The sequence below is a fragment of the Argiope bruennichi genome, chromosome 11, assembly GCF_947563725.1.
Source record: "Argiope bruennichi chromosome 11, qqArgBrue1.1, whole genome shotgun sequence".
NCBI classification, from domain to species: domain Eukaryota; kingdom Metazoa; phylum Arthropoda; class Arachnida; order Araneae; family Araneidae; genus Argiope; species Argiope bruennichi.
The window spans coordinates 49,794,798-49,808,060 of record NC_079161.1 but is presented as its reverse complement, the minus strand read 5'-3'; the positions used below and the strand labels follow the sequence as shown (position 1 = coordinate 49,808,060).

At 30.0% G+C, this 13,263-nt stretch overlaps 1 protein-coding gene across 1 annotated transcript in view; it reads right to left on the bottom strand.

Moving 5' to 3' along the window:
* LOC129956442 (cell adhesion molecule Dscam2-like) overlaps positions 1-13,263 on the bottom strand; it is a 342,184-nt gene that overhangs the window by 24,839 nt on the left and 304,082 nt on the right. The window contains exons 10-12 of the mRNA XM_056068324.1: positions 8,207-8,494; positions 5,106-5,231; positions 1,093-1,266 (exon numbers count right to left, since the gene is read on the bottom strand). Coding sequence (XP_055924299.1) covers positions 1,093-1,266; positions 5,106-5,231; positions 8,207-8,494 — 588 coding nt within the window. The remainder of the gene's footprint in view (positions 1-1,092; positions 1,267-5,105; positions 5,232-8,206; positions 8,495-13,263) is intronic.

The window sequence follows — 13,263 nt, the reverse complement described above, 5'->3', positions numbered from 1 at the left end:
TGGCGGTGGGAGAAGGAGGGTTATGCTTTTGCTTTGATTTTGAATAGATAATTTAAAGAAAAGTCTGAGTGCTGTATTTTATTTGAGATATATATTTTCTTTAAGAATACGCTCGTGTCATTATAATTATATTCTGTTTTACTATCAGATAGGGTGTTTAATGTTTAGAAAAAAAATGTGGTTTAACATATAATATTTAAATTCCTGAAAGGAAGGTCAATAATAAATATTTGCTTTGCGACCATTGTTTTATAATAAGTAAAAACAATTGAGACATTGCAAAATGATAAGTTAATTTAAATAAAATTAATTTAGCAATAAATTTAGGTTTCATAACAAAAAGATCATACAACGTTCCTACATTTTCTGTTAAAACGACAACTTTTTTGTCTTGTTTCTTATGATAGATATTTATATATTTAAAATATTTGGAAGAACAAATTTTTCTGACTAAACCATTGGTCCGATTTTATCATTTTTTAAAAATTACTGGCTTATAAGCTTAACTAGCTTATAAGCTCAACTGGCTTATAAGCTTTCACCACAAGCCTCACCTCAACAATATGGTCGATTTTGGAACTTTGTAAATATATTAAATAATTAAACTTTTCTCTTTTTTCATAAATATAATTCGAAAAGGCACTTTCATTTATTCTGTAAAGATGAAGTTCATCAGAGTTTCTTAACATGACTAGATACGGATTTCCTAAATTGTATATCATGAGCCGATTCTTGATGGACGGCAAGACGATATTGAATGCAAATGCCCCTTTCCATGTTTTTACAAATCAGATACTCGTCTAGATACTTGTTAGTAATTTCTGTGAAATTATATTTAATCATAAACGTTTTATTTGTTCTTTTCAAAAACTTCGTTTGTCCCACAAAACTCCTTTTGGGAATAAGATGTGTTGTTCGTCATCGAAAAAACTGAATTCGTCAAGGAGGAAATGGATTGCAATGTTTGCATTTCATTAATACTACTGATATGGTTATTGGTGGTAATGATATGGTTTTTTATTTATAAAATTGCTCTAAAAACTTTACAAACACTTTATAAAAGCAGCATTAATGGTGTAAAGAAGTATGTACCTAGAACTTTCAAAATGATAATTTTGCTCAATCCAGTACCAATGCCGTTGCTCGCTTGACACAAATAGGATCCAGAATCGCTTTCTTCTACATCAGATAGAACCAAAGTACCGTTGTTGAAGCGGTGAGCCCTTGGACTGGAATGAACGTACGTGAAGTCTCCAGCAGTACTTTCTGCAATAAAAGGTAAAAGAAGCAATGATCTGATAAGGATAAACTGAAATCACCACCTAACAAGCAGCGCCATCGAATTCAATGTTAAAACTTTTACAAAAGAAAAATGATACTGAAACTTTCTGAAATCTTAAACGATTAAGATAATTTTTATGCTTGATTAAAAATTTTACAATAAATTTACATTATAATTTGGTATATGATTATTCTTATATATTATGAAAACATCTATAAAGATATTATAAAGCCACTTAATCAATAATTTTAAAGTAACTCATAGAATATCAAGTTGGTATTCTAATTCTCATCAAGCATTGTCTACTATTTCAGTAGTCACAATAATCACAGCATCTATTATTCTAACTTTGAATGCATCAATAATACTAGACTGCTTTATGTAAACATTTCGTCATTTATGTAATCCCATAACTACCATTGTACTGTAGAGAATTGGAATGAGTGAGGATAGAACCTGGGACCTTGTGATTCGCAGTCCAGTAACATGACCACGATACAAAAGTAATTGCACATGTAGCGTAGCTGTTAACTGGCTTATAAGCTTTCACCACAGACTCTCCCTCCAGTGAGTCGAACGATATGGGTGTTGAGTGGTGATGTATTAGCTATTGATTCTAATACGTCTGTACCCATTTGAGTAGCGCCAAAGCGTTATGGCGAGCGTGTGTGGGTGAGTGGTTGCTGATGCTGTTGCTGTGTGGGTGAGTGGTTGCTGATGCTGTTGCTGTGTGGGTGAGTCTGACGACTTTGGTTTGCTGCGTCAAGTGAATCTAACGACTTTGGTTTACTGTGGGTAGATAGCGCCACAACAGATGTACGAAGGTTGAAGGATCATCGTCCGAGGTCACAAATGTGGCGAATTTTAATGCGCGAGGATAGAATCTGGGACCTTATAGTTCGCAGTCCAGTAACATGATCACGATACAAAAGCAATTGCTCGGGTAGCGTAACTGTTAACTGGCTTATAACCTTTCACCACAGTACAATAACGGGAGATCTGAATTCATAGGAATAAAGATCATATCGATGCATAATCAAATGCATAATTACAATTTTTGTATTGATAGTGGCCTTTATGGGCTATAAAAAGGTAAACTATGACTGTTCTACAGTTATATTTACAGAATTGTATTCAATGGCTCTTTTGTATTCTTTTCTTTTTTTTTAATTTTTAAAATTTTATTTTATCTTGTAATAGGACTTTATGACAGCAGTGTCCAATTCCATTAGATATGAAAGTGGGAGCATCTATTCATTCCGTTATATTCGTTAATATTACTGGTGGCGAAAAATAAAAATAAAGAAAATAATATAAATTAAAAAAAACTAATTACAAATTTAAATTTGTTCGCCTAATTTTTCATTATTATCCTATGAATTATATTTAAAATAATACTGGTCATTGTTTGAAATTTTGTTCCAAAATAAATTTTTTGTGAATATATATGCAGAATTTTGATTTGCTGTTTACATTTTGGGGTACTGAAATTTACTTTTAACTACCTGAGTGGAAACCTAAAATGCATACACATGTGCTATTAATGTACAGCATATTTAAAAAAAAAAAACATTTTATACAATTATCCAAAAATTATTATACATGCAGCATCGCAGATACATCTAAACTTAAAGAAACATTTTGACAAAAGCCATTAATAACATACGAATCAATAAATTATTCATTTTATTTAACGATATTTATTTTAAAACTATTTTATTCGCTTATTTCCATACATTCTGGAAATGAAAAATTAATCAGAAAATTTAATATTCCCTTTTTTTATTTTAAAGTACATCTCCTTAAATAAATCTTAAGCATCAAATATTGTTTAAATAAAGTCATTAATGGTTATTAATGAATAGTATTCACTATAGGACCCCATTGGAGTTACTTCTGGTTAAGAACTGGAGATAGCGTTCCTGTCAACAACGGTTGAGCAGTTTGATTTAAAAAAAAAAAAAAAACATTACCTTAGTTCTGTTCTTCTGTTGTTAATATTATTTGCCCATAGGTATGACTACAAACTCTGGAAATCTAACCAATGTAATCTAACCTATATCTATGAATGAAAAAAAATGATAAAAATTCTTAACACAAGAATCGATTCCTTTAAGGTCCTAAAAGATTTCAAGTTCATTTCATTAAAAAAAAAAAACTTTCATTTTCATTCAATCTATGTTTTATATTTCATGTCCATTTAAAATAAGCAAAATATACTATTTTAGAAAGCTAATGATTGTTTGCAAAATGAAAAGTTTTAGTTCTCAAAACCGAGATGATTATTGTAGTTTTATAAATGACAGTAAAAATTTTAAAAGACAATAAAATGGGTAATATTTTTTTAAATAATTTTATAATATTCTGAGAAATATTTCTGATAAAATAATTACTCTTAATATTATAATTTGTTTTAAAAAAATATGTAGAAAAAAAACAATTAATATCTCAATAACGGGTTTTTTTTAAAGTTTTTTTCTTTTAAACACACAAATTGAAAAGAAAAAGATGAAAAATAATTCCTGAGGAATGAAAGTTTTATTCCATTAAAACGCCATTAAATTGTACTTTACTTTAGAAATACGAAATAAGTTGGAGATAGGAGAGTGGATTTAATTCCTTAATAAAAAATAAAAAAAAATCAATTTTTTTTTCATATTGGGAAAAAAAATGGCAACCCCCTTTTTTTTTTTTTTTACAAATCAGAGACGTAGAATATTTACTTTTTATAAAAGAATTTTTTTTCTGAAAAGTTTTCTTTGCAAAAGACCCATTAAAATTAGGATATGAAAATTAATTGTGACGTATGGGGGAAATAATAAAATATGAATTATATGAAGAAAGGAATAAATGGAAAAAAAATTGAAAGAAACAATAAAACTAATAGTTTCTGATCATGATTTTCAAATTTTTCTGATTTTTCTCCTAGAGAAATTAGTTGTTTTCATTGTAAAAGCTTTTATCTGTTCTTTAAATAATCTGAAATACTTTTATTAAAAAAAAAAAAAATTCTTCCCCCAACTTCGGATTCTTATATTCCTCAGCACCAATAATTTCAACTTATTTGCCAGAATTTATTTTTTTAAATTTCTGTTAAATAGGAGTTTTTAGATACAAAGTAAAGAATCAATCTTTCATCAAGAAAAGATATACTGATTATAATATTTGAAAAACTTTTTCTATGTTCTTTAGGATTTTTTGGGGGGATAAAAATTGAATTTTTTTTAAATGGAAGAATAGAATAGTTGGATTTAAACGCAATACATTCCCGAATATCCGGCCTAATGTGGCGAAAGAATTGATTCAATGCAGCGATTGTAACTGTCTAAAATATTCAGAATTGCAATGTCCAAAGCATTATAGCTCGCTGAGTTTTAGTTGCAAAATAGTAAATGTCGATGTGGTAAATATATTCCACAAAATGTGACTAAGAAGACGAGGTGATTGTTTAGAAATTTATGCGTAGCGAGATTCTAAGCTTTAATTTTATTGATCCAAACAATAAAAAATGTAATTTTTCACAACAATATTGTCATTTGCTGATAAGCCCTTTCTGCTAAGAATTTACTTTGTTTCAACATGTTAGAAAGATCACTCAAAATAGTGATGATACAGTATTTTTCATTGGTTTTTAATAGTGGGAATTTGAAAATTTAATATCTATTTTTTTAAATTAGAATTTTGTTTTTTGTAATATGGATTTGCAAAATTAAATTAAGGAACTTGTAAACTCTTTACTTACTTTTGTATACTCTCTTATTGTAGTGTAATTCTTAGATTTAACACAGACAGAACATACATTTTTGCAAAGCAGTACACTTACCAGTGTATATCATTTTCTTCCACAAAATATTGGGTGCAGGAAATCCGACCGCAGCGCAATCCATCCAGACAGTGTTACCAAGAATAACAGAAATATTTTTAGGCTCAACGGTCCATTGTGGGGGCACTGAAAATTCAGTTGAACAAAACAAATTGTAAAGCTTATTTTCTTCATATAATTAATAACATGTTTCATTAATCATTTAACCTGTTAACCGGGTGTGACGAAATATTTCAATGTAAAACGAAGTTAATTACTCGGTTAATAGGTTAATCACCATTTTGGCATTATCTTTTATGCTCTTTCATTTGACTTAACTTCTTTCCTATTTGCAATGACAGAATTTCACAAATCGAATTTTCAATTATTTCCTGGTATACAAGAATTCCTTTCAGATAACGTACAGAAATGTGTTCTTCAGAGCGGTATGGCAAATGATCGTAAACTGTATGGGATTTTTTGGTGCCATCTGGTATCGAATAGGAGAAAAATTTATTTAAAGATTCCATAATATTTACTGTAATTTTGTTAAGTTAAAAAATAAAATACAATCAATTTTGGCCTTTATAATATCAAATTGTGTTTTCAAATTTTTTTATGAAATGTATTTAGAATTATATTTTATTCTCGTTTTACATTCAGTGTACATCAAAAAAATATTGAAAACAAATTTGGAGCCCTGATACAATTTTATAATTGAAATTTAATTGGAAAGAAAATACCATGGACTAAGTAGATTTTTTTTTCACGAACTCTTTGCTAAGAATTAATCTAAAGCTGACTTTACCTTTACTTTTCAAGTCCTGCAACATATTTTTCCCGATTGATTTAAAACTAACATCCCAAAATTCGTAAAATGGATAATATGAGTGGTAAATCGAGTTTACGGATCATTTACTGATAATTTATATGTAATACATTTCAAAAATCCATCCATCTAAAATAGAATAACTGTTAAAAACAAAGCGATAAAAAAAATACCTCTTTCGTAATTCCTTTCTCTTATAGCTGTTAATTTATTGCTCTTAAATGCTTAATGGAGCGTCAAGTCATGGAATGCTGCTGGTGAAAATTAGTCCTTCTGCTTGATTTGAACGTAATTGAGCTTTAAGAGCGCCATCTTAGAATGTCCGTTCATTTCTTAAACCGTAATTTTCCATTATTAAATTGATTATTTTAACTCGACTATCTTTTGAAATGAATATTATAAGAAATTGCAAGTATTTTGTACTTGCTTCTAAAGGATACAACGGAAGTTTTGTGCATTAAAATGATATTTTGATATTGGATTTTTAGATGGATATTAAAACACAGAACAAAGCTACCGAACAAATGATAAATATTACGTTTCCTTTGGATTGCTCTTGATTTCATCGTTCTTGCAGGCTACTAAGATCAGTATTGCTTAATTATGTGGTTTAATTTATATATATATATATATATATATATAAAAAGAATCAAGATCCAATTAAATGAAATGACGAATAAAAGACAAGTTTGGATTAGAATGTTTACATTATTCTTTACTGCATCATTTTCGCAAGCCTAAAGTTTAAATTTGATCAATTATGTTGTTTAAATTATGAATACAAATAGTCAAGTGCCAATTAAGTCCCATCGTATAGTCAAGTTTGGAAATTCAAAGCTGACGGAACCACAATAAAAATTCATACCACCCCCCCCCAAAAAAAAAAAATTGATTTCAAAATAATTTGTTTTAAAAATAAGTATAGCAAGAGAAAACAATTTTTAAGCTAAAAGTTTCGGTAACGATTTGAATTTACTGTTAACAAGTTAATAAATAAGCATTTTTGATAAATAACAAATTCACAAATAAGAAGTTAAATAAATTTTAATGACATAGTCAATGTTTACTTATAAAAAAGTATTTTGTAATAATTTAAAAAAATAATAATAATTTCTATGAATAATTTGTACTAACAAATACTGCGCAACTATTTTGAATAGAATAATTTCGCAACAGAAATCCAAAACATCTTTAGTTTTCTTTTTCATCTAATATATTAAATATGCTTTTAAATAAGTGAGAAATATTTATTACTTTTCTCATTGAATAATACTTTGTACAGTCATTAGATACTTGAGTGGATTATGACATTCAAATGGTCGCTAAAAGCACAATTTAGGTACATTTTCGAACAAAACTGGGGAAAATTTATAATTACAGTGGTTCTTAGAATAAACTAGTGTAAATTCAAAATACAAATGTTAATTTATTATTTACTTAACAGTGTTACCGTGAAAACCCGAAATCGATTAAAACGTATAGTAACTAGATAAAAAGTGTTTTAATTAACAGCGCTAGGGAAAACCATTTTTCTCTAGTTCTTGTCTCAAGAACGAGTACCGAATCAGGACATTTCTCTGAGCACAGCTGCACAAAAAGGAGCGTTGGAACTGGATGAGAGTTCGTCCGCTGTTCTTGTAAAAAAATGTTTTTCAAAGAGATGTTTCTGTATGAAAAATTATTCTCTTTGTAATTCTAAGTTTCACAGTAATTTGTACTAATGGTACTATGTTAAAAACTATCAAAATATTTTTTTGTTTCTTTAATGATAAATTCTTTTCTCCAACAATGTTTTACTAAGTATGGTATAGCGGACTGATATGAGCGAGGATAGAACCTGGGACCTTGTGGTTCGCAGTCGAGTAACAACACCACAATACAAAAGCAATTGCATTTGTTTCGTAGCTGTTAACTGGCTTATAACCTCTTCACTTATAACTATGATTTTGGATAGATACAAATAATATTGTCTAACAAATCGGTTAAAACACGAATAAAACGGGTTTTGCTAGCACTGTCAGTTAGAACGCATTTTCCCTAGCACTGTCAGTTAGAACGCATTTTCCCTAGTTAATTAAAGTTCTCCCTAGCGCTGTTAGTTAAAAAACGTTTTATATAGTTAATTCGCGTTTTCACTGATACCAGTTTTTCACTATAACATCGGAACGCTAAAGCTGAAACTAGAATAATTTGAATTATGAAAGCTTAAATTAGTTATCGTTAGTTGATAATTTTTACATGGATATTACATTCTGGAAACATTTTCTTAAAATTAAATAAAACTTATACTCACCATTTATTATAAGTTGCGTTGTTAGATTAGTTGATGACGCTGCATTGGATGCAATGCATGTATAACGTCCTCTGTCACTGGACGACACTCTGTTGAAAGTCAGAATCGATGAATCATCGAATGTTTGTACCACTGTATCACCGTTTGGAATAAAAGGAAGACCATTTTTTAACCAATGGAAGCGAAGAGGTGGATCCCCTTTCACAACTACACACATGAATTTAGTGCGTAATCCTTCATCAGTGACAACACTGCCTCTGAAGAAGTGAGGGTCTATAACAGGTGATACTGAAATAAAACAGAAAATGAGAAAATTAAGTACTCCACAAACCATTATTTACAAGGAAGCTAAGCCCTCTTCTAGCCACTTCTCTCCGATCCCCTATAATTGATACACGATTATCATTTTGCAACAAATCATAATGTGCATCCTTCACCGAGTGTACCAATTAATAAAGAAGGTATATCGTCTGATAAAGTAAATTGTGTACTCTTAAGAAACTTCCTTCACTAAATCCGTCAAGCCAACAGGTTCGCTTCAAGTGGGTGTATGGGGTAAAACAATCAATAGGCCTCAGTAACAAATGATGACTTTCATTAACACTAAGAAAAGTATACACAGACAATAAATACACAGCCAAGACTTACACAGACAATACACAACAGCACACTACAATAAATAACTGCCCACAAGTGGTAATTGGTACTAATAACAACCACAACACACAAGGAGGAAAGACAGAATTCAGCAGGAGGAGGGAATCGTCGTAGCTATTCTCTACGATCTCTCGAAACGTCTGCAATTCTCCATTGTTTCCTCGTTTTAGCTGTATCCCAACAGCCGACTCACTATTACACGACTGTCTACTCCTCACACGATCTGATGCTGATTCTATAATAAACACCAGGACTCGGCAAGCAGCTGAATTCAACAACCGCTTGAGCTCCACTCAACACCTGTGCTTCACTGGACTAATCAAACTGATTCGCCGTTGAGTCGCTTTGCACCTCTACATTTCCCGACATTTCTATTCACGACTGTCTTCGGCATTGAATATCAATCTTCTATAGTCCCCGGAGCTGGGCAGAGAAGGTTCTGGAACAACCAAGTACATCTCAACTTCTGTTGGCTCTATTTCCAAAATTCTTGAAGATTGTTGTATTATTTATTTTGTCAAAAAATCGTCAAATCCATCGCCAAATGGTCGCCAGGTTTGTCACCAATTTCTGGGATCACTGATTTGATATCCGATCAGCATCCAAAAGAGATGATCGAAAAAAAAGTATTTCCAGTGATTTAACTATCCGTGCTGGGAAGCACACATTACAAATTTGTAACAATATTCTTTTTTTTTTTCATTCAGAAATATCGACTGTTCAATTCTTTTTCTGCGACCATTTTTTGCAGTGTGTTAATTACATCTGGGCTTTATTTTCCAGATAAATAACGGTCAGCTAAAGAATATTCATCTGCATGTCACTGTCGATAGCATTTATAATAATCGCATCGAATAATCAGGTTATTAGCAATTTTTAGGCAAAATTAATGCACACAAACATTGTGAACAAATTCGTTAGAATTCTAATTCAGAAGCGATGTTATGTTGAATTGAGTAGAGTTATAACTTTTCAGCAAATATGTGTTCGCGCTTCTGATTGACTGTTTGGTGCAACTTATTGTTATGTCACCTGGGATTGGTTGTGTGTTATCGTTTCATCAGTTTTTTTCTTATATTATGGAAATAAAGCAATTTGTATTATATAGAATATAAAAACCATAAATATTGTAATATTTACTTAATTTCTAATTTGTCACATAATTCAAGAATCCAATTTTAGTAAGATAACAAATCAGGTGCAAGAAATTAAGTTTTAATAAAATCTATCAGATAATATTAAAAATTATGTTAAAAAACTGTATCAAATATTAAAAATTGTAAAATTGAAGTACAATTTTTTTAATTATGTTAAACTGTCAAATAAGTAACATATTGGATATTACAGTAAATCTGAAAAGTACTTAGAAGTCCTCTAGGTAGTACGAATGAGCATGATGATAGTGCATGCATGCTTGATCACTAATTTCACGCATTTTATTTTCTCGTATCAGTGGAATAGAGAAAGTATTGTAATTGTCAACAAAATCCGAACTGGTGATTTTGACGACTATCCACTCTTCAAATCTCCTCAGTTCATAAAATGCATTTTTGGGAAATGTCCGTCTGTCTGTCTGTTACAAAGATAACTCAAAAACGCTTTCAGCTATACAGAGGAAATTCGGCATACCAACTTTACACCGAGTTCGTAGATTTCTATCAAATTATGAACAAAATCTGTTGAAAGGAGGTCTGTCTGTCCGATTATTCGAATATAAATTAACATGACAAGTACAAAATGCAGAGAGCTAGGTGAATAAAATTCGGTGCATATATTTAAATTCTATGGTGTAAACGCCTATCGCATTTTGATTCAAATTCAATAATGAATTGATTGTTTATAGGTGTGTACTTTCAGAAAAATATACCAAAATTAATTATTTTTAAAGGTAAAATTATTTATATTTTCATACAGAATCTTATATGCACTTTTGTTCATAATGATTCAGCATTTGTTAATTTAGAATCGGATGTTTTGACTAAATACGAAAGAAAGAAAAATAAAGGTGGAAAAATACATTTTTATTGTAGCTTTCATACAGAATTATTTCACGTATTGGTAGACTCTCTCAGGAGAGTAAACACGAAATCAAATTAAGGGTGGCTGAATACAATTGATAATCTAAGTTGGACAAATGTTATGGTTGCTTGAGACCATTAATTTTTGCATTCGTGTATTCGTATCGGCATTTATTTTCTGTGAAAAATTTTTTTCTGCATAAAGGATATTTAAATGGTTGATAAAACATGTTACGAATTTTTTTAAGGTTTTTAAGTGCAATCATCGATTTATTTTTTGAGGTCGAAGTGAATTCCAAAATGAATGAACCAAGATTACTGATATTACTGTTATTCTGAGGAGTCTGCTTTGGAGGACTTGGATCTAATTCCTATTGTCTGAAATTACATGTCAGCATATGAGCTAGTCTTTTCAGACTTTTAATTACTGATTTTTTTTCTGCAATAAGGAACTTTTAAATGGTCGCCAAATCATATTAAGAATTTTTTACGGTGTTTAACTGCGATCATCGATTAATTTTTTGATGTGGAATTGAATTACAAAATGAATGAACAGAGATGCATTTTACTGTTATTCTGAGAAACTTTCTTTGGAGAACTTGTATCTTATTCTTGTTGGTTGACATCAGATGGTTGCTCCGAAGATAACAATTGGTCTAAGGGCTTAAGGTATAGAAGTTTATTTACAAGTGACAGAGATAAGTTGCCGTTCAGAGGAAAGATAGAAAAAAGGCAAATTTTTGACCAGAGCCTTACTTCTCAGTAGCTAATGCCAGTTTCCAATCGATAATTAGTTAATGGTATTTTATTTGTTATCCTCTAGCTTAGCTAAGATGACAGAAAGAACTAGGCAAAAGTAGTCTCGGTGCCTTGTATTTTTACTTAAATTGATGTAACATTTGTTACCTTAGATTGAATTCGTTTTAAATAAAATTAAAAGAGAGAAAAAAAGGAAATGAAATGGATAAAGTTACATTGCTTGTAGCTTGGAGAGTATTGCACTTTTTGGGTAGGAGAGGTTGCATAACACAAAGGAAAATGATATGATAAAAAAATAGCCAGGCAAAAAAGACATTTTATGAATTGTATTTCTAATATTTTTACTTGTTTAATATTTTCCAAAACCACATTTTGGAACTTTCATTTTCATATCGGCAAACTTCGGTGTTACACAACCAAGAATTTGGTGCACGAATCAATTCAGATTATTAATTTTTTTAAACTCAGTTTTCTTGTCTAGATTTTAATTTGACTCCACAAATTGTTAACGTAAAACAAATTGAAAAGTAAGTTAGCTTCAAGTTTTATATTTCTAAAGAATATTTTAAACAAGCAAAGTGTGGAAATTTCTGATTACATATGTGAATTAAATGGAGGCAGTTACATTAAAAAATTAAACTAAGCAAATGGAAAAAGGCTGTATTATGTTGTAATAAAGATCAAACAATTTCTATTCTGCATTAAATAATTTTTAAAAAATGGCTGAATCAATTGAGAAAAATCAGAACTTTAAGAAATATTTTTTACATCATACACTTTTAATAAATCAAAAACGCATGCCTCAGTAAAACAAGGAAAGCGAAAGAAAAATATTCGAATATTTAAATAAATAAGAGCACTGATTTATCAACTAACCTGTTCTGCATGAGGATATTTTATAATGACAACATATAATTTATGACAAAATAGTTTTTTCGTTCGAGAGTCGCAACATTTTATTAATTTTTAAGTATGATGTAATAACAAACTATTTTTGCATATTTTGCGTCTTTTGCTTTTAAAGAATGAAAAAAAAAAAAAAAAAAAAAACGCTTAACATTTTAGAAATGGTTAAAATATTTTTAGAAACAATTTAGATATAGCAACAAGCTTACAGGGAGAATTCTTTTAGGTAAACTGTGAATGGTACAAATGTTTCAAATTCAAACACATTAATCATCCTTCCGTCACTGGGCTTGTTTTCACGCCAAGAAAGTGTGAGCATTGATGCTGGAACATCATCATTTAAATGTCTAAGAATCAACATATGCATCATCAATAAACAGCATCAACATCAACGAACGATATATTATCTGATAATATGCAGATGCGTCGGATTACAGCCAAATGTGTGCCGTATCTTTTGATTGATGAGCAAAACATGAATTATGTCTAGACCTTTAGGAAGTGCTTAGGAGTTAAAAGTGGAACAAACTTTAAAATTACAAGCTTTCCCTGTTTGAGTATTGACTTTTCGTTATTTCCAAAGTTGATATATGTTTTGGAAAATTGAAATTAAACAGTAGAAGAGAAAGTATAACCTTGAAAATATGTAATTTGTAAACCGAAATTAAACAAAGTATAAACTTTGCTCCTAAAAAAATGAGTTCCCATTAACCTTTT